Source organism: Sarcophilus harrisii, chromosome 1, assembly GCF_902635505.1.
Source record: "Sarcophilus harrisii chromosome 1, mSarHar1.11, whole genome shotgun sequence".
NCBI lineage: Eukaryota > Metazoa > Chordata > Mammalia > Dasyuromorphia > Dasyuridae > Sarcophilus > Sarcophilus harrisii.
In genome coordinates this window covers 339,488,994-339,511,388 of record NC_045426.1, presented here as the reverse complement: position 1 = coordinate 339,511,388, position 22,395 = coordinate 339,488,994, and the positions used below count along the sequence as shown (strand labels likewise).

Below are 22,395 nucleotides of genomic sequence, written 5' to 3'. Positions count from 1 at the left end.
TAAGAGACAGGAGGGATAGAAGGCAACTTAGAAATAGAATGAAAGAATGTCAGTATTGAAAAGGACCTTTAGACAATGGTATAAATCTGTCTCATCGTAGAAAGGAGGCAAATGTGAAGGGAAGTGACTTGCCCAGGATTATACAGCTCAGACTAGAACCCAAGTTGTGATATTCTCTCAGGGTTCTTTTTACTGCCATCCCATTTCCTCAACAGATCTTTCAGGCCAACCCTACTCCAAACAACTAGCTGCTAGAAACCAGTGTCGTCCTCTCCTACCAATGAGATGGGCAGTCTGTTACAAGGAGGACCTGGGTAGGAGAGGGAGAAGGGAAATGAAAGGGCAGGGATGTACGTTACCTAGAGTTTGGAAGGGTAATAAGTATCAATCCCCAACAACTTCATGTAATCATTGACATTAGTCAGCCAGCTCCCACCATCTACCACTAGGACTGTGCCTGTCACATAGGATGCTAAGGGGCTAGCCAAGAACAATGCAGCATGGGCAATCTCAGTCTTGTTCCCCATTCTCTGGAGAGGACTGCTCAAAATATTTCTATCCCAGTTGGGTTGATGGCCACCTGAAAAGAAAAATAGGACAAAGAATTAGGGGGTCCAAGTCACAAATTCAACAGTAAGGCTGAAAAATGTGTGGGCCGAGGAAGGGAGAGAACACAAAGGCAGAATTCTCTGCATTGTCAACAGTTCCATATTGAATCATGTCTAGGACAGGTGTTAAATATTAAGGAATGAAAAATAATAATGTGATTGAACCAAAACAGGATTATAACCCTTACATAAGTCAGACATTTGTCAGGGACCTTTCTAGATACTAGTTTAGGGCTATTTCATCAGCTTCCCAAGGGTAACTTCTATAGAAGAGGTGTCATGAAAAAAAAATACTGTCAAGACCATTTATGACTAGAAAAGAAAGCAGGTAAATCATGAAGCAAGTTTAAGAAATAATAATAACCATGTGCTGCCTTGGTATTCATGACATATTAAAAGAACAAGAGGAAGGACTCCAGAATGTTTGACAGATTATCTGTAAAAGATATATGGAAAGGCATGGCCAAAAATTAAATATCACACAGAATGAAATACAGAAAAGTGATGACCTATATCATCAGAATTAGCATTCACACCAACAAGATTGGCTATTTACTGAAGTATATTCAAAGCCTATAGCATAAAGAAAAGACTCACCTGCATTCATTAAAAGGCTGTGGAAAATTATAATTTGCCAGATGAAAATTTCCAAGAAAATAGAAGAACATATCCCCCAAATTTGGGGTTAATAACCTTTTTTAATGTCATGATTCCCTTTGGCAGTTTTGTAAAACCTATGAGATCTCTTTCTAGAATTTTTTTTTATTCATAAGTGGATCAAATGCTCAATTTTATTTAGAAGTTAGTAGGGAAAAAAAAGATCTCTGAGAAAGAGGCAAAGTCAGGACTTCAACAGAGACTTCTGGTTTCCCAGTGATTTTTACTATAGCATACTGCCTCTCAACAAGCATGGGTAAAGTCATAAGTAGAAGAAGATTCAATAAAACTGGAAAGATGTTGTTCCCATAGCCTTGCCTTACCAAGTCGACGCATCCCTTCTGTGCCACTGATGGGGCCTGGTGCCAGACTATTAACTCGGATGTTGTTGTGACCCCACTCCACAGCCAAGTGCCTTGTCATTGCATCTGCAAAGGGATAAAAACATTGAGATGAAAAAAGCTTCAAGAATACCTCAAGGGGAACAGAGAATAGGTGAAGAAGGGGAAAAGGGACTATATCACAGCAAGGGGGAACATAAGACAAAAGTCAGGGTAGGAAATAAAGTTCTGTCAAACTCTCACACAGGGTAACAAAAAGAATATTATAAGGAAGAAAAAGAAAAGAAAGAAGGAAGAAAAAGGGTGAGACATGGCTAAAGGGGCTCAGGTCTGTCAAATTCTTCAGGCTGCAACCTTTTCTTTTAGAAGAAATCTTACGAGAGGAGATAAGAGTTCTGGGACTAAAGTCAAAAAAACACAGGTTCAAATCTCACCTCTGACACTTCTTAGTTGTAGCAGTATAGGCAAATCACTTAACCTCTCTGATTCTGTTCCTTCATTTGTACCATAGGGATGATAATACTTGCGGTAACTATCTTCAACTACTGCTATAAGGATCAAAGGGGATCATAGATCACGTATTATATGCATTTTGGGAATTTTAAAGCACTAAAGGAGGTGCCCCAAAAGTTTTAAATTTTAAGGTATTGAGCTTAAAACTGCAAATGCACTTTTGGGACACCTTGCGTGAACTGTGATGATTGTTGTTATTGCTCTGGCTGACAATCATAGAGGAGCCAGGGAATGTGGGATGAGAGAGAGGAAAATCCTCCTAAGGAGATGGCCATACCAACAGCTGCCTTGGCAGTGCCTGCATGCACCTGGAACGCCTGTCCTCGGTAGTCCAGAGTGGCAGTGAGGTTAATGATCACACCACCATGGTCCTGAAACAAGATGGGGGAATGAAAGTGAGAGCAAAACCCAGAAAAACCCCTAAAGACCATAATGTATCAAAGATAAACAAAATCCTACCTGGAAGTACTTCTCAAACATTATTTTGGAGACATTGAAGGTGCCAATTGTATCGATATCAATCACAGTTTTATATGCATTGAAGGATAAGCTGCTAGCTGCACACAAAAAATTACCTGCTGCACCTAAGGGAGAGAAAAGTTGGGGAAGAGAAGAAGGAAAAAAAATGCAAGCAGTCCCTCTGGGAGAGCAAAAACACACTGTGCCATATCCTTCAGGTCCCTCTATGTTGTTTGATAAGAAATTTTACATGACATATCCAAAACTGAATTCATTTTCTTCCCCCAAAAACCTTCTTTTCAACTTCCTTGTTACTAATGAAGGTATCACTATCTTCCCAGTCACCCAGTTTCATATCCCAGGTGTCTTCCCCAATTACTCTCACCCCTCCCATATCCAATCAGTTGCCAAGTCTCATTGTTTTTATATTGGTAATATCTCCTGAATAGCCTTTCCTTCCACACACACACACTACCCACCCTGATTCTGCCAGTACAGGGACACAGACGCCCATCACCTTATACCTAGACTATCCAGTGGTGGGCATCTCAAGTCTCTTCCTACTCCAGTTCATTCTTCACTTGGCTGTCAAAACGATCTTTCTTAAGCTCAAGTCTGACAATGTTACCTCCCAGTCAATGAATTCTAATGGCTCCCTCTTCCATAATTAAATATAAATCCTTTGTTTGGCTTCCAATGTCCTTCACAACCAAGTCCTACCTCATCTTTCCAGTGATTTTACAACTCGGTCCCATTCCACATACTTTGCAATTCAGTGACTCTGGTCTTCTAACCCTTACCTGAATAAGGCACTCAACTCCCAACACAGGATGTTTTTACTATCTGTCCTCCATGCCTAGAGTTACATCCCTCCTCAACTCTTGGCTTTCCTCAAATCTCAGTTAAAGTCTCATTTTATACAAGAAGTCTTTCACAGTCTCCTTTAATCTTAATGTCTTCCCTCTGAGATTACCTCCAATCTATCCTATAGCTATATTCAAAAGTGTATCAAAAGTCTTCAGTGCAGTTTTAAACTACGAAAGCTTGAAACTACACTGAGATGTCTGAGACACTCTTAGTAGACCGATTTAGCCAGCTAGAGAAAAGAATATAAAGAAATAATCTTATTTATATATAGTTTTTTGTATATGGTCTCTCTTAGACTACGAACTCTTTAGGAATACAAAGACAAAATGAAAAACAGTCCCTGCCCTCAAGGAGCTTAGATTCTACTGGGAAGACACAACATTTGCACAGATAAGTGCAAAATAAACTGAGAAGGAATAATTTGGACAAATTTCAAGGTACACACACACACACACACACTCCCAAAAGAGCAATTATCAATACTGGCATCTGTGTATCTTGCCAGTATTGAACTGGATTCAATCTGCAAATATTTACTCCTAGAAAATGAACCTGTGGATTCAGGTCTAAGAATCAGGAAAAATTTTTATCTCTGGATGAACTCAATGCAAAATAAAAAACAAACTAGAGTAGGAAAGTTGCTGTTGATAGATATCTAATGATATCTATCATTAGATTAATAAATCACTTCCTAGAGAATGAAGTTGTTTGTAAGACTCTTTTTGCATTCTTGAACAAAGTAAGAAAATGTGGATCTCCTTTCTTGGTGATCTTAGGCAATCATTTTAATAAGCACATATTAAACTACAAATTTTTAAGTATACCTACTTAAAAGTACTTTAAAATACTAAGAGACATCATAGTACTGTGAACAGAAGAATAGCCTCAGAGTCCCAGCTGAGTTCAAGTCCCAGCTCTAACACATACTGGCTATTTGACCCTGAACAAATAACTTAATGCTTAGAGGTAACTCTCAAAAGAGAGGGATACTTAACCTGGGACCTAAAGGTCCTAAAGACCTATCTATTTGTATCTTGGATCCATCTCTATGTTGATTTTTAGAGGTTCTATGAAATAGAATGGGAAAAAAATTATATCTTTATTTTACTGTTTAACAAAACAGTTATCTTTGTAATCCTATGCATTTCATTTTATGCATTTAAAAATATTATTCTAATGAGTTCAAAGCTTTCATCAGACTATTAAAAGAATCCATTACACACACAAAAAAAGTAAGAACCTCTGCTTTAAGATAATAAGTTACAGAACAGCTACTGATAGCCCTAAGCAGAGGCAGTTTCCTAAACCAATGAAATCATAGGTCTAATAAAAACAAAATGCTTCCTGATCAAGGGTCAGTCCCCTTAGATACTATCCCCCCCAAAAGAACACAAATAGTCTCTGGAGATCAAGGGCAGGATATTGGGCCATATGCTCTTTGCCCAAGTATAACTTTATATCAGGTTTTATTTAACCCTATGATAAGAAAACTTGCCAACAATTTTTCCCTTCATTGATAGTTGTGGCTTCTATAGTCATCCCTTTCCTAAATACTTTCAGATCCTTAGTTTTTTTTCCATGGGCTCTTATCTTACCTTACTCTAAAAGGAGCCTCATCTTAGCCTCAGCCTTCCACATAGGCCAGTCAGGTAAGCAGTTTGGTATATCTGCATCATCTGCCTATGATCTAGAACCAGTCTTGTCAAGGTGGCTTTTATGCTGGACCACAGATACTATATAAAGTTCTGGGAGATAACTAAGGAGAAAGTATAGAAGGCCGAGGCCGTTCTCTCTGAAGATTGTATTCATTTTGTATGCTTTTTATATGTACTTGTTCACATGTTGTGTCTTCCACTACACTGGGAGCTCCTTGAAGACAGGGTCTGTTATTGCCTTTCTTTGGAACATAGTCAGCATTTATAACTACTTACTTGGCTTGACCAGGTGCCTTTAATGTCCATAATACCAGACCTGAATGAAATAAATCACTTCTAGAGTACTGAAAGAATTAGCAGCCATCATGATGAGCTAGAACTGATGATTTCTGAAGGATTTTCGAGAACAAAGTGCAAAGGCCTGGAGGTACAGATTTTTAAAAGAAAAAGAGGGTAGAACCTGCGAAATATTAGCTGGCACAATTAATTGACTACTCAAAAAGTAATCATAAGTGGGTAGATGTCAACTTCTTGCTGTTGTTAAGGTCTTTCCCGGGTCTGTTTGACTGAGACAATGCCCATTCAGTGATTAAAGCTAGGTAAAAAATGAGGCAAAGAATGGCCTCTTTTACCTAGTTAAAAAAAATCAATTTGGGAGGGAAAGACTCTCAGGGTTTCTGGCCCTATGCTATTTAAAATTTTTATCACAGGCACATTTGTCAAATGTGACTATGACACAAAGTTGGGAAGGATAGCTAATACATTGAATACAGAATCAAAGTTCAAAAAAATTTTGACACCCTAAAACCCATGGGACAAGTGGAATAAAGTGAAAATGAATAAATATGAAATTTTACTTTTGGGTTCAAATAATCAACTTTATAAGTACAAGATGGAAGGAAGTCCTCTGTACCTAGACTATAGCTTGTGTGTTTTAATAGCTTGCAAACTCAAAATGAGTTAACAATTTTAAATGCTGCCCTAAATTTCACGAGAAAAGGGCAAGGTATCCAAAAGGAGAAATATGATAGATAACTCTGTTATACTTTCCCATGGTCAAACTACATTTAGAGTATCATAGAGAGTTTTGATTATCATATTTTAGAAAGTTTTAGGTAAAGGCGACCAGGGCAGAGAATGGATGGAAGAAATGGGAGTGACAACCTAAAAAGAAGTTAAGGGGAAATGATAGTTTTCTTCTAATGGGTTTAAAGGTCCATCAAATAGAAGTCAGATTTATTTTACTTGCTCCCAGAAAGCTATTATAAGAACAAACTTCTTCAACAATTAAAAGCATGAAAGGAAAGGGTTGCCTTGGAAAGCTGTGGTTTCCTATCACTGAAAGTTTTCAAATAGAGACTGAATGACTAGGTGCATGGGATGGAGGTAGCAAATTTTAAAAGGGATTCTTACATGGATATAATTTAGACTAGGTACTCTGTAAAGCAGGGTATAATACAATGGAAAAATTGTTAGCTTTGAAGTCAAAAGACCTCAAGTTGAAATCTTGACTTTGCTATTTAATAACTATATAATGTTGGGCCTTAGTTTCCCCCTCTGTAAAATGAGGGAGCTGGATTAGATAATTTCATTAGATCTCTTTTTAAGTTCTAAATACAATCCCTAAATCTTATCTATTGTTTCATATCCTTATGAAGACAAAGAATGTCCTCCTTCAGTTTGTTCCACTGAAGATTGAGGCCCTTTGTCTTCTCTCCATGGGAACTCACCATTGATGAGAATGTCAATCTTGCCAAATTTCTTTAGAGTCTTATCAATTGCAGCAGTAATGGTCTGAGGCTCCCGGACATCCAAAGACAGAGCAAGGCATTGCTGACCAGTAGCACCAACCAATTTCTTGGCAGCCTGCATCAGAAGACAACACAAAATATCTGGGCACTGGCCTATTATTTATTTCTATCACACCATGATGTATTCACAATGACACCTCTGAGAGGGATCTTGGAATAGCAAAAAGAACAAGAACCAAAAGACCTGCCTTCATGTCATGGCTCTACTACTCACTAATCCCTCCACTTCTCTAAACCTGTTTCTTCATCAGAAAAATAGGATAATAAAAGTAGCTTAGAAACATGTGACTAATTCACAAGTTTTAAGTAATGCTTGTAAAGTTCTACACAAATTAGAATTTTCATCCCAGGAAGGAATCCATGAGGAAACAGAAGCAGTAGAGTAGAAAAGGATACTTCTAGTCTCTGTTGACTCTACTAGTAATCTAAGGGAGGCTATACCAAGTTCCTTTTTGTTTCCCTTACAATAAAACAGGTTTGATAGCACCCAGGACACTGGACTCAGTGGAAAAAGTTTTCCCTTTCCAGCCTGAGAGTGCTATGGTTTCATCTACCTTCTTCCACCCACAGGGCTTCAATGATCTCTATTTCCCCACATTTTTTTTACTCTACAACTACTACAAAGCATACAAGTAACTCAATAAACATGGCAAGTGAGGCAACCAGGTGCACTGAGGGAAAAAAACAACAACACTGGATTTGGGAGTCAAAAGACCTGAGTTTTAGCCACATTTCAACATTCTTTAGTTGTGTTGCTGAGATAAGTCATTTGACTTCTAGAAGCTCATCTGTAAACTGGCAGGAATGTTTGCAATATGTACCTGACAGGGCTATAAAGTTGGAAATGTTTTGTAAACTTAAAAATGAATTAATAAATATAATATAATATAATATATAAATATAATATAAAATAATATAACTATAAATATAAAAGAGGATATCCAGAAAAGAAGAATCCATGGATAAGCAGCAAGATTTGGGGTCACAATAAAGAGAAAACAGCCAGGTGATGGCATCATCATACCATCATCCCTGAAAAGGACACTGTCACATCTACAATGAACCCCTGAGAAATAGATTTCCTATCAATAAGAATAGTTTGGTGTTTTTTTGGCAGGGGGGAGGAGGCAATTGGAGCTAGTAAGTATTCTGTGTCTGAGGATGGATTTGTTGTTTTTTTTTTTTTTAATTTTTTTTATTATAACTTTTTATTGACAGAGCCCATGCCTGGGTAATTTTTTTACAACATTATCCCTTGCACTCACTTCTGTTCCGATTTTTCCCCTCCCTCCCTTCACCCTCTCCCCCAGATGGCAAGTAGTCCTATACAAGTTAAATATGTCACAGTGTATCCTAGATACAATATATGTGTGCAGAACCGAACAGTTCTCTTCTTGCACAGGAAGAATTGGATTCAGAAGGTAAAAATAACCTGGGAAGAAAAACAAAAATGTAAGCAGTTTACATTCATTTCCCAGGGTTCTTTTTTTGGGTATAGCTGCTTCTGTCCATCCTTGATCAATTGAAACTGAGTTAGAGCTTCTCTTTGTCGAAGAAATCCATTTCTATCAGAATACATCCTCATATAGTATTGTTGTTGAGGTATATAATGATCTCCTAGTTTTGCTCATTTCACTCAGCATGAGTTCGTGTAAGTCTCTCCAGGCCTTTCTGAAATCATCCTGTTGGTCATTTCTTACAGAACAATAATATTCCATAACATTCATATACCACAATTTACTCAACCATTCTCCAATTGATGAGCATCCATTCATTTTCCAGTTTCTAGCCACCAACAGGGCTGCCACAAACATTTTGGCACATACAGGTCCCTTTCCCTTCTTTAGTATCTCTTTGGGGTATAAGCCCAGTAGAAACACTGCTGAGTCAAAGGGTATGCACAATTTGATAACTTTTTAAGCATAGTTCCAGATTGCTCTCCAGAATGGCTGGATGTATTCACAATTCCACCAACAATGTATCAGTGTCCCAGTTTTCCCACATTCCCTCCAACATTCTGCATTATCTTTCCCTGTCATTCTAGCCAATCTGACAGGTGTGTAGTGGTATCTCAGGTATTTGCATTTCTCTGATTAATAATGACTTGGAGCATATTTTCATATGGCTAGAAATAGTTTCAATTTCTTTGTCTGAGAATTGTCTGTTCATATCCTTTGACCATTTATCAATTGGAGAATGGCTTGATTTCTTATAAATTAGAGTCAATTCTCTATATATTTTGGAAATGAAGCCTTTATCAGAACCTTTGACTGTAAAACGGTTTTCCCAGTTTATTGTTTCCCTTCTAATCTTGTCTGCATTAGTTTTGTTTGTACAAAAACTTTTCAATTTGATATAATCAAAATGTTCTATTTTGTAGTCAATAGTGATTTCTAGTTCTTCTTTGGTCACAAATTCTCTCCTCTTCTACAGGTCTGAGAAGTAAACTATCCTATGCTCTTCCAATTTATTTATAATCTCATTCTTTATCCCTAGGTCATGAACCCATTTTGACCTTATCTTAGTGTACGGTGTTAAGTGTGGATCAATGCTGAGGCTGGATTTGAACTCAGGTCCTTTGACTCCAAGGTCAATGCTCTTGGTCAAGGTCAAGACCTTGGAGTCAATGCTCTACCTACTGCACTATGCCTGCCCCATCAATAAGGAGAATGAAGAAAGAAAAGTCCCAACTGTCAGGAACATCCTACTCACATCAGATACTCTTTGCTGGTTTCTGCTGGCAATGACTGTGTGGCATCCATGACTATAAAACACAAACAATTCAAGTCAACAAATACCAGTGATACAGGGGCAGATACCAAGAGGATAAGACTGAACAATAAAGAGCAGGAAACAAAACATACTCGGGGATTCCTTCTTTATCATTTATCTAAGAGGGCATATGGGGTATCCTTTCTTAGAAAAGGATCTAATGAATTAAATACATCATCACCCAGAAGCAAAGGGATTTAGCAAGGGAGGTAGGGCAAAAAAAGGGCTAGGGTCTGGGTTAGGGTCAAGTGGGCTAGGAGTTAAAGTACAGTCCTGATTAGGAAGAGTTCCCTGCATCTGGAATCCTCAGTTAAATGTCCACCTTATTTGGGCTGTCCTGGTCAATACAAAGATACATCCTCTACCAAAACACAATGGTGAACACCTCAGTGGCAAAGACTGCTTTCTGCTCCATGCAACACAAGTACCATCAATTTAGAGCTCAAAGGAGGCTTAGAGATTTGCATCACATCTGATTTGAACATGTGCCCACAATGTTCCTTGCCACCTTGGGCCAGTAATATAGGAGATGCCCCCTAGCATTCTCTTGGGCATTCATCATACTCTACTTTTATTATAATTATTTATATAGATTTCACATCACCCTAGAGACAGGTAAATTCTTTGAGTACAGGAACCATGACGTTTAAGTTTGGATATGTCAGCACTTAGCACAGTCTCCAGCACATACTAGGTACTTAATAAACATTTATGAAACGAATTCAATTCCTTTGATTCATATAAATGCCTACCAAAATCTATCCTCATTGTTCTGAGCTCCATGCCTCTGAGCACTATCCTCATAATTATTAAATCTCTTGTTCCATGGGCTTGGTTATTGTGCTTCATTTTTGAAGAGAACAAAAATGACATCACTATATTAGAGTTGAGTTAGTGTGTCCAACTGTGGCTCATCAGACTAATATGAGTTTGGAGTGTTCTGCCACACATCAGGCATAAATAGTCCATATGAACATTAGGGGTAGCTTCTCTAATTTTACACATCTCGCATTTCTTTTGGGTTTATTTAATTCTGTTTTGCTCAAAAAGCACAACATCTTCTCTGATGAGGACACACCATACTGGGCAGTATCATGTCAGTGTCTTCCATGTTATATAATCAATTCTAAAGTTCTTAAGAGAAATCTTGAGAGTGTTCTGATACACTTTTTTCTGACCACCTTGTGAGAACTTGTTCATTTGTGAGTTCTCCATAAAATAATTGTTTTGGCAAGAATATACTTGACATTCAGACAATGTGGTCAATCTCCACAGTAGAGTTGGAATGCTTGGCAGTTTAGTTCAAAAAAGGACCTTAGTGTCTGGTATCTTATCCTGCCAGGTGATCTTCAGACTCTTCCTAAGACAATTCAAACAGAAGTGATTCAGTTTCCTGGCATGGTGCTAGTATACTGCCAAGGTTTCACAGGTATACAACAATGAGGTTAGCACAACAGCTCTGAAGCCCTTCACTTTGGTAGTCAGTCTAATACCTCTCTTCTCCCATGCTTTCCTTTGGAGCCTCCCAAACACTGAGTTAGTGCTGGCAATGCATATTCAATTTCATTTTTAATGTGGACATCTCTGGAAAATATACTACCAAGGTAAGCAAACTTATCCACAGCATTCAAAACTTCACCATTTACTATAACTGATGGTTCTACATATTAATGGTGGGGTGAAGGCTGATGGAGGACCTGTGTTTTCTTTGTATTAATTGTTAGGCTGAAATTAGCACAAACAGTAAAGAATTGATCTATACTTTGGTGCATCTCAGCCTCGGAGGCTACACAATTATCTGTAAACAAAAAAATCATGCACCAATATTCTCTTTACTTTAGCTTTGGCTGGTAGCCTTTTCAAGTTGAAGAATTTATCATCATTGAGGTAGCTGACTTTGATTCCATGTTTGTCCATAATGAAGGTGTTGGACAACACCGTTGAAAACATCATGCTAAAAAGCATGGGAATAAGCACACAGCCTTGTTTCACTCCATTGGTGAAAGGGAAACTTCAAGAGCACTGCCCATTGTCCAGAACCAGGGCAAGCATGCCATCATGAAATTGATGAACTATACTGATGAACTTCTCTGGGCAATTGAATTTTAACATGATTTTCCAAAAGCCCTCATGACTGAGAATATCAAAGGCCTTCATCAGATCTACAAATTTTGTATATAGACCTCTTTTCTTCTCCTGTAATTTTTCCTAAAGTTGTCAGGCAGTAAACATCATACCAACTGTCTCCCAGCCCCTTCTGAAGCCACAGTGGCTCTCAGGTAAATGACTTTTTTCCTAGGTGTAGGGTCAGCCTATTAAGAAGGACTCTGACAAGAATCTTGCCAGCAGTGATTAAGAGAGAGACCCCCTGCTCTGTGATTGTCACAAGCCAATCTATTTCCTTTAACTCTACAAAGATGAAGAATGGAGGCATTCTTGAACTCCTGGGGCATAACTTCTTCTTGCCATATAGAAAATTTCAGTCAGTTTTTGTATAAGCAATGGACCCTCTACCTTGTAAATCCCAGCTCTCTTCTTCAGTTGGAAATTCATCTAGGGAGTGAATGATTTCAACTTTAAGTAAACAGTCAATAGTTTCAGCATTCATTGATGATGATCTGTTGAGAACACTTTAGAAATGCTTGACCCATCTCTCTAGAATCATGTCCTTTTAGTGTGACACCTGAATCAGCAATGAGTAGATGAGATGCACCATAGGTGTTTGGCCCATAAATAGCCTTCAGTAAAAAAGCTTTGGATGTAGCACTGTGTTCTTGGACTGTGGATTAGCAGGTGGCCTCTGGAGGATCAGGGATGATAGTGTGATGGTGCCCCACCTGGCTGTTTTCTCTTTATTTAGTTTCAAAATACTGTGACGCCAAACCTTGCTGCTTATCCTTGGATTCTTTTTTTTTTTTTTTTTTTCCAGATGTCTACTTTTATATTATTAATTCATTTTAAAGTTTGTAAAACATTTTCATCTTGAAATTCTCTAAATTTCAACTGTACTTTACTTTTGATGAAATTGAATGCTACCTTCTTAGGAATGAACTATCCTGCTAGTATGCCCTGTGGAGTTCTCATTTTTCATTAGCAGCGTCTAAATTTCTCAAATCATTTTCATTAAACCAATCTTGATTTTTGCAAGTGTTCTGACCTAGATAAGCAAATGCAATGTTGTATACCACATCTCTGAAAGCTGCCCACTCCTTTTCTACTCCATTGTTGCCAAATGTGTGTTGGCTCAACGTACCCTCCAAGTTGGCAACAAACTGTTCCCTCTCAGAGAAGCACTCTAATCTGTTGACATTAATTCTTCTAGTAGTCTTTTTGCCCAAGGGTCACTACTTTTGCGGTATATCAACACTCATCTTGAAGAAGATTTATCATAGATTTATGATCAGTCTAGTACCCTGCACCCCACATTGCCCTGATCACTCTCACATCCTGTCTCTTTTTATAATCACATAGTCTATTAAATGTCAATGTTTGCTGTGAGGGTGCATCCACAAAATTTTATTGTGTTTAAGTAAACAGAATACAATATTGATGATGAAAAGGTCATGAGATGCACAAATCTTTAATAGAAATGACCATTGCTTTTGCTTTCCAACTCCATTCCTCCCAAGAACTCCCTGACATGTCTGGTAGTCTGAGTCTATTCTAACATTAAAATCACCCAGCTTTATAAGCTTGTCCTCTTTTGGTACACTAATGATAAGGGTCTTCAGGTTTTCATAAAATTTTTCTTTGACTTCATCAGGGTTGGTCATGGTGGGAGCAGAGGCACTAATGATGGTGGCAGGGTGTTCACGCCTTTTGGAAAGCAAGGGAGCTTGTTGACTATTTTTGATTGCTAAACTTACACCAGCTTCATGGCACTCCCTTTCACTGAGCCCCTCTAGCAAAATATGTGTCTGGCTTCCACATCAGTAAGCTGGTTTTCATTTATCAGCCTTATTTCACTCAGGACTGCTATTTGAATGAGTTACCTATTGAATGCTCTTGCAACAAGAGCTGTTCTCTTTCAGGTCTACTAGATTTTGTATTGTCTATAAGCATACGCATATTCCATGTACTAATGATGAGAGGAACCAGCTTTTCATAAGTTTTTGCTCGTTTTTTAGTGTATTGACCATAGAGTGGGATCCCCGACTGCTATGGTAATCACTCCACAGTTGGGTAAACAGACAATTTTGAAGGGACTTTTTCTAGCCCCTTCCTCACACATGGAAATGATCAGTGTGATCTTTTAAAAGGCTGCTCAGACACCCAAAGGTTTGCCGAATCTCACTGCTGCTTCCAGTGAGAAGACAAGCTTGTAGCTTGGGCTGCTTGTATGCAGGATTGTGATTACAGCTCCCAATGTATCCACATTTGCTGCATCATCCAGGACAATTTTTACTTAACCCCATCCCCATTCCCAGGGCTGCTCAGAAATAAACAAATGTTGACCCCCTCCTCACAAATACCCAACACACATTACTTGCACCAAGAACTCAACATATAGAACAGCCTACACACAGGTCTGCTAATAAAACTCCTTATCTTACTTGGAAGAGATAGGGAAGGGGAAAACTTAGCCCTGCTGGCATGATTCAAAGCAGTCTGTATTCAGAGTAGCTGAGGGGGGAGGGGGAAACTCTTTTTTTTCTTCCCCTGGGAAGAAAGGCAAGCAACAGGATGAAAGAGACCAATCCAACTTGTTTCAAATCTAGAGAGCAGGTTAAGTCCTCTCTGCCTTTGCAGAAGCTATTCCCAAAGTCAGGAATGCACTCAAGAATCCCAAGTCCTTTCAAGGCTTCTCAGGTTGTATCTCCTCCAGGATATCCTTCTTTAAAGTTGATAGTGCTGTCTCCCTTCCAACTGTCAGGCACATATTTATCTATTTACATGTAGTCTCCTTCCTAATTAGAAGACAAGCTCCTTTAGGGCAGGAGCCCTTTTTCATTGTCTTTATATTCACGGATTTTTATGTAATACCTTGAACACAGAAGGTGCTTAATAAATGTTTGTTGTATGTGAGATACAAATAATCTGCATCAACACTGTATGTAACTGTAGGGAACTTAGCAGGTACAGAAGCTACAAAACTCTCTTCCCTCTTTACAAGTTCACTAAGATGTCCTTCCTGCCCCCAAGTTACCATGTAGTTCTTAAGTTTTGACACTTGAATTCCTGGGCTAGTTAAATTCCACTGGACCATAGATAGGCATCTTAACTTTCATCTTGCCCTGGACTCTGACATGTCTGGAAGAGAGACTTTACACAGTTCTGCCTAACTTAAACTCAATTTACTCCCAATTCAAGGTATTGAGAACAAAAAACAAAGAACAACACAACAATAACAGTACAGAGAAGATTTGCACATCATATTACGGCTTACAAACTGTTTCCATCCATTATTCTATTTGATCTTCCCAAGAGGCCTATGAGGTAAGTAAGGCAAGGGCCATCATATCTTTTAAGTGCAGAGAACCACATTTCAAACTGACAAATAGACAAAAATGACTAAGTTTGCAGCCACAGAGTTTACAGTGGTGTAGGGAGATATAAAACACATAAAGCATTGGAATATAAAATAAACCATGATAAATACATAAAAGAGAAAGTGCTACATGAGAACAAAGGGAAGAAAAATCATTTATCAACAAGGTGACAGGGGGCATAAGATTATGCAAAACTTCTTGGAGGGGGACTGGCATTTCATCTGGCTTGGAAAGGAATGCTAGGAAATTGAACATGAAAGTGGTCAGGGAAGGCATTCCATGCACAATATGAGCAAAAAGGACAGAACACAAAGAGAATTCAGGAAAGAGTCATCCTATTATAAAGAAAAAATAAGTGGTAGGAAGTAAAACTAGAATGACAGGATGACAGACTGTATAGAGTCTCAATGGCAGGCAAAGGATTATAAGTTTTTCCAGGGAAGCAATAGGAAGGAGTGGTATGATCACATATATGAATGAAAATGATTAAGGATGTGGAAAAAGGATACCGAGAAGGAGAAAGTAAAGGGTAAGAAGCCCTGTTAGGAAGCTATTGCAATAAGGCAGGCAGATGGTAATGAAGACAATGGAAAGAGATAATGAGTCAAATGTAGATATACTATAGGAATAGAATTACAATGATTTGATAACTGACATAATTTGAAAAGGGCAATGGCTGGGAAAGACTAGAACATGTGGACACTGAGGGAAGCCCCTGCAGAGGGATGGACATTTAGTCAAAGAGTAAAAAGTAGCCAGCCACCAAACATGATTCTGTCCAATCCTAGGCAGCAAAATTAGTCAAGACAGAGAAGGTGGGAAGTTAATAAACAGAGACATACCGCATGAAAATTTCTGCAATTCGGAACCCAATTCCTGAACCTCCTCCAGTGATAAAGGCCACTTTGTCACTGTAGAAAAAAGAAAATTTCTTTAAAAAAAAGTCACTGACAGAAAAAGATAATAACGAATATTGGAGGAGATGTGGGAAGACTGGGACACTACTACCTTGTTGGTGGAGTTGTGGACTGATCCAACCATTCTGGAGAGCAATTTGGAATTATACCCAAATGGCTATCAAACTGTGCATATCCTTTGATCCAGCAGTGTTTCTACTGGGCTTATATCCCCAAAGAGATCTTAAAGGAAGGAAAGGGACCTACATGTACAAAAATGTTTGTGGCAGCCCTTTTTGTAGTAGCAAGAAACTGGAAACTGAATGGATGCCCATCAACTGGAGAATGGCTGAATAAATCACAGTATATGAATGTTATGGAATATTATTGCTCTGTAAGAAACGACCAACAGGATGATTTCAGAGAGACCTGGAGAGACTTGCATGAACTGATGCTAAGTGAAAGGAGCAGAACCAGGAGATCATTATGCACGGCAACAAGATTATACAATGATCAACACAGAGGGGAAAGGAGGGGTGGGAGGGGTGAATTGGAACACAAGGTTTTCTAAGGGCTAATGTTGAAGAATTGTCCATGCGTATGTCTTCAAAAATAAAAAGCTTTAATAATTAAAAAACAAATAAATGTCACTGAAAATCGCATGTTGTAGTTATCATGATTAAAAAGAAAAGCAAGTGACTATGCAAATCTGTTAGAAAAAGGCTTTTAATTTTTTAATTAAAAGGGAAGGAGAGGAATAACAATAGATTTGAGAAGGAAGAAAAGTTGAAAGAAAGAGGGAAGGGGAGGAAAGAAGAAGAAAAGAGAGGCTCATTATCTTATTTTAAAAATGCATGAAAAGTCAGAAAAAATCATAGACAAATAGAAAAGCTTAAAGCTACATTTTAAAAGTGCTAACTGCACTTAATAGAGTCAGTGTTATATACCAACTCCTTTTCCTTTTCTAAAAATGTATATAGAAATTCCCATTTTATTTGGTGTTAGGTTCAGAATAAAAAAAGATTTTAAAAAAGAAAAGCAACAGACACAGGAACTATATGAACACAAACATAAAGCACTTTTAATACAAACTCAGATCTAAATAACTGAAGTTATTATTTATTGTTCATGGGCTGGTAAAGCCAATGAAATTTTTAAAAAGACAATTTTACCTAACTATTCTATTTATTCAATATCAATCAAATTAGATTACTAAAAATAAGGACAAAGTTCATTTGGAAAAGCAAAAGAATCCAGGAAAAAAAAAAGATGTAAACATTCAACAGTATCAGACTTTAAACTATAAGAGAGAACATGTTAGGAGTGTAAAAAGAATAATTTTAATTATTTTAGCTTTTTTAGTTGTAAATCCAATTCATTGAGCTTCTCTTTCTCTATTTTATGCAAGTAAGCCTCTAGAGATATAAAATTTCCCCTAATGACTGCTTTGACAACATCCCACAAATTTTGGTATTCTGTCATTCTCTTGGATGAAGTTATTGATTGTGTCTATGATTTGTTGTTTCACTAATTCATTTTTTAGGATTAGATTATTTAGTGTCCAATTAATTTTTGGTCCATTTTCCCCTGGCCTTTTATTGCATGAGTTTTTATTACATCATAATCTGAAAAAATGCATTTATTATTTCTACCTTTCTGCCATTTGATTTTGAGGGTTTTATGCCCTAATACATGGTCAATTTTTGTACAGGTTCCAGAACTGCCGAGAAAAAAGTATACTCCTTTCTGTCTCCATTCAATTTTCTCCAAAGATCTATCATACTTAACTTTTCTAAAATTTTGTGGTTTGATTTATCTAGTTCTGAGAGAGAAAGGCTGAGATTCCCCACTAGTATAGCTTTGCTGTTTATTTCTTCTTGCAGTTCTCTTAACTTCTCTAGGAATTTGGATGCTATACTACTTAGTGCAAATATGTATAGTATTGAAATTGCCTCATTATCTATGGTATCCTTTAACAAGATATAGTTTCCTTCCTTATCTCTTTTAATTAGATTTACTTTTGCTTTTGCTTAATCTGAGATCAAGATCGCTATCCCTGCTTTTTTTTACTTCGCCTGAAGCATGATAGATTCTGCTCCAGGCTTTTACATTTACTCTGTATGTATCTGCTTTAAATGTGTTTCTTGTAAACTACAAATTGCAAGATTCTGGCTTTTAATCCAGTCTGCTATCCACTAAAGTGGAAGTGGTAAGATGGCCATTCACATTCAGTTAAAATAACTAAGTCTGTATTTCCTGCCATCTTATTTACCCCAAGTTATGTTTTTCTCTTTCCTTTCTCCTTTCTCTTCTCCCCAGTATTTTGGTAAAAAGAACAATTTTGATTATTTCAAATGAAAATCTTCTTGTATAAATCAAATCTAGATAATCTAGAATAGGAAGAATGTAGAAATTGGAGAAAAAAACTTTCGTAGACAATCAGATAGGATGTGATAAGAGTGCATAGTAAGTACTGCAGTAGTGTAGGAAGTGAAGAGCTGGTTGGTTTAGAAAGACTTCCACATATGAAGGAAGATAGGAGAACCTTCAGAGAAACAGATGACAGATAGAAATAAGCATAGTACAGTCTTATTTGTATGTGTGAATGTATGCTTATAGATATCTATGTATATATCCAGGCTTAATTATATAACCTTCTTTAGGGAGGAGGAAAAAACAAAGTAAAAAATGCACAGCAGAGAACAAAAGAAAACCAACAAGGAAGCAAAGAAAAGAAGGGCAGCTTTGAAAAGAATGTGTAGTAATTATTATCTAGGTTTTTTTGAAAAGGAAATTTATTAGTTTATATTGAATGCTCTCTTTTGATTTGCTGTATACATTGTAATTTTTTTTTTCTTTTCTAATGCTGTATTTAAGTTTAAAAAGTTTTTAAGAAGAAAAGCAGGATCTCCATAACAGAAATTTGTAGTTTCATGCACAATCTCTTCTTTGGTTTGACAATGTATATGTACAGAAATACTCATTTGCTTGGTGATTATTAAATTCTGAATTTAAAAAAATGAAAATCTAAAATAGTAAAAATTTTAAATGTTTCCTAAGCCTTCTGAATAATAAAAATACTTCACAAGGATCTATGATTTCATTAAGATGTAGCCTCTCTCCAACAATACAGATTATAAGCCCCATAGTTACTACCCCCTTAGTGGATGGAAACCAAAAAGAAATAAAGATAGCCAATTTACTGATATTAAGCCTCTCTGAACTTAGATTGGTCCTTGGATGACAGAGAGACATCCCCTCATTTGTCTTATATTTGATGCATCATGGAAGAGCAGGAAAAATATTAAGTCTTTAAAGAAATTAGGTTTAAATTTTATCTCTTGACAATTACTGTGTGACCTTGAGCAGGTCATTTTACTTCCCCGGAACTCAGTTTCTTTATCTGTAAAATGAAGGAATGGACCATAAAGCAAGGGGGGGGAGAGGGGCAGTGTGCTTTCAGCTCTAGGTCTATGATTCAATAATCCTTTCAAATTTGGCTAGGCCTGTTAGTAATGACAAGAATAAGGATGTTTCCTGATCCATCATCACAGATAGCATTTACACATCAGTTTAAAGTATGCAAAGCTGAAAGGGACCTGTATGTGCACGAATGTTTGTGGCAGCCCTGTTTGTAGTGGCTAGAAACTGGAAACTGAGTGGATGCCCATCAGCTGGAGAATGGCTGAATAAATTGTGGTATATGAATATTATGGAATATTGTTGTTCTGTAAGAAATGACCAACAGGATGATTTCAGAAAGGCCTGGAGAGACTTACACGAACTGATGCTGAGTGAAATGAGCAGAACCAGGAGATCATTATATACTTCAACAACAATACTATATGATGACCAGTTCTGATGGACCTGGCCATCCCCAGCAATGAGATCAACCAAGTCATTTCCAATGAAGCAGTAATGAACTGAACCAGCTACGCCCAGAGAAAGAACTCTGGGAGATGACTAAAAACCATTACTTTGAATTCCCAATCCCTATATTTATGTCCACCTGCATTTTTGATTTCCTTCACAAGCTAATTGTACAATATTTCAGAGTCTGATTCTTTTTGTACAGCAAAATAACAGTTTGGTCATGTATACTTATTGTGTATCTAATTTATATTTTAATATATTTAACATCTACTGGTCATCCTGCCATCTAGGGGAGGGGGTGGGGGGGGTAAGAGGTGAAAAATTGGAACAAGAGGTTTGGCAATTGTTAATGCTGTAAAGTTACTCATACATATAACCTGTAAATAAAAGGCTATTAAATTAAAAAAAAGTATGCAAAGCTGGTAGATAGGTAGTATTATTAAAAATTGAGGCAGAGGTAAGTGATTTGCCCAGGATCACACAGCTAGTAAGTGTCTGAAGCCAAATATTATCCACTTCACCACCTTCTTTTACCCAAAGTTAAAGTTGTTTACATTAAAGATATCAAATGAATCATTACCTTACTCTTTCCCTCACTGATAGTCTTTCAATAAAATAAAATAAAAAAGTGGTTTTTTTTTTTTAGGTTTGATAGCCACAGAAATTCTTTCTTTCTATATGACTCTCCAGAGGCACAATTTAAGAGTCTCAGTCTAAGAGTATAAAGTTCTACTTCCATTTCCAGCCAGAAATCCTTTTCACTTTTTTGTCTGTAGTAATTTTATTTTTTAATAGTTTTATTTTTTCCGGTTATATTTAAAGACAGCTTTTGACATTCACTTTTCCAAATTTTCTCCCTCCCGAAGTTGGTAAGAAATTTGATAAAAGAAACTTAATATGAGATATATGTATATCAATTATAAGACATATTTTCATATTAATCGTGTTGTGAAAGAATAGACCAAAAGAATAAAAAAAAAATCATGAAAAAAATAAAGTGAAAAGAGTTTGCTTCCATCTATATTTGAACTCCATCAGTTCTTTCTGCCAGATGCCCTTCTATAACATTCCCCAATTCTAAGAGGCCATTCATCCTTTCCCAGTCTTAGGTAAGATGTTCCACTTCTCCCTAACACCCGCCCATTCTTGGGGTGGGGGAGTGCAGATTGTTAGGAGGGCTCACCGAAGGATATCTGGGCAGAAGAGGTAGCTATAACTTCCGAGACAGTCATCAGTGGAGACGTCGTGGGGTGGATGAGACATGGCACCGGGCTGCTGGTCACTTAGGAGAAGGGACACTGCAACAACCTGGGAACAGTTCCCCCATGAAAGAGCAGGGTCAGTCCCCACACTGCTCCGCAAATGGGGAGGTATGGAATTGGGGGGAGGGGAAATCCCAGGAGAGGGGACAACCAACATTAAACTAGCACCGTCCGTTCCACCCCTCAGAACCCAGGGACAAGGAAAGATTCCCAGACTGGGGAGAGGGGCTAGAGGGCACAGAGGTGGGGGGGGGGGGGCAGAGAGCGGGGGTTAGGGAGGGGACGGTCTATCTCAGGGTGCTACAGGTGGATCTTGGTAGGGAATGGCGGGGGTGGGGGTGGGGAGGTGGAGAGGCTCCTTTGCCCCTGAGCTGACAGAAGGGCAATGTGATGCAAAGAAGGGAAGGCCCGTCACCGCTGAGAATTCCTCAAGAAAACCAAGAGACCTGTAGAAACGTAGTTAAGGAGCCTCGAGGCAGACTGCACGCGCCCACTTTCCTGCCCTTCTAGCAGAACGGTCCCAAGAGGCGGAACTGGACGAGGCTTCCTCTGACCCCGCCCCCTTGTTCTTTTAAGCATCTGCAAAGCCTTGGTCACTGCTGGGAGTTATAGTCTTCCCGGGACGGAAGAGAGAGAGAGGCGCAGGCGCAGGAGGATGCCGACTACTCACACCCGGACCTTTGGAATCTTGGGCATCTCCCGCTTGCGAAACCCGTGCTGCAGAGTGATCCCTAGAGGAGGGGTTAGCAGAGACTGTGCCCTTTGTCCTGCTGTGGCTGATCAGAGACTGTGCCCTTTGTCCTGCTGTGGCTGATAACATCACCGAGGATTAGTTTGCAAAGTTGAAAGGAACAGCTAACCGGCTAGCTCCCTGGGTGACCCTGAACCAACCAGTCCGGGCTGCAGCACAAACCTCTTTTCTAACTTATGAGCTTGTTTAGACCTAGAGAGGGCAAAGAGGTTGCCGGCCCCAGATCACCAAGGGAGCAATCCCAGAGAGGGAGTTTGTCCACTGCTAACTTTGTGAAAATTACTTAACTCCCTGCTCCTCAGTTTCCCCAACAGTAAAATGAAGGGGGTGGACTAAATGGTCTCTAAGGCCTCTTCCTGTTCCAGATCTATGACCTAGTAAACCTAAAACAGGATCTAAAAGTATTCCAATGTGCCAGAGCAATGAGCGTGTGAATCTGAT

The 22,395-nt window shown here is 38.3% G+C and overlaps 1 protein-coding gene across 2 annotated transcripts in view; it reads right to left on the bottom strand.

The window, feature by feature from the left end:
* The window catches only part of DECR2 (2,4-dienoyl-CoA reductase 2), a 28,052-nt gene extending 6,213 nt beyond the window's left edge, over positions 1–21,839 (bottom strand). For both annotated transcript variants that reach the window (XM_023497761.2, XM_023497762.2), the window contains exons 1-9: positions 21,649–21,839; positions 21,125–21,247; positions 16,015–16,083; positions 9,624–9,675; positions 6,831–6,966; positions 2,579–2,703; positions 2,397–2,490; positions 1,589–1,693; positions 360–580 (exon numbers count right to left, since the gene is read on the bottom strand). In XM_023497761.2, coding sequence (XP_023353529.1) covers positions 360–580; positions 1,589–1,693; positions 2,397–2,490; positions 2,579–2,703; positions 6,831–6,966; positions 9,624–9,675; positions 16,015–16,083; positions 21,125–21,247; positions 21,649–21,782 — 1,059 coding nt within the window. In that variant the 5' untranslated portion in view covers positions 21,783–21,839. The remainder of the gene's footprint in view (positions 1–359; positions 581–1,588; positions 1,694–2,396; positions 2,491–2,578; positions 2,704–6,830; positions 6,967–9,623; positions 9,676–16,014; positions 16,084–21,124; positions 21,248–21,648) is intronic.
* Positions 21,840–22,395: the final 556 nt, after the last annotated feature.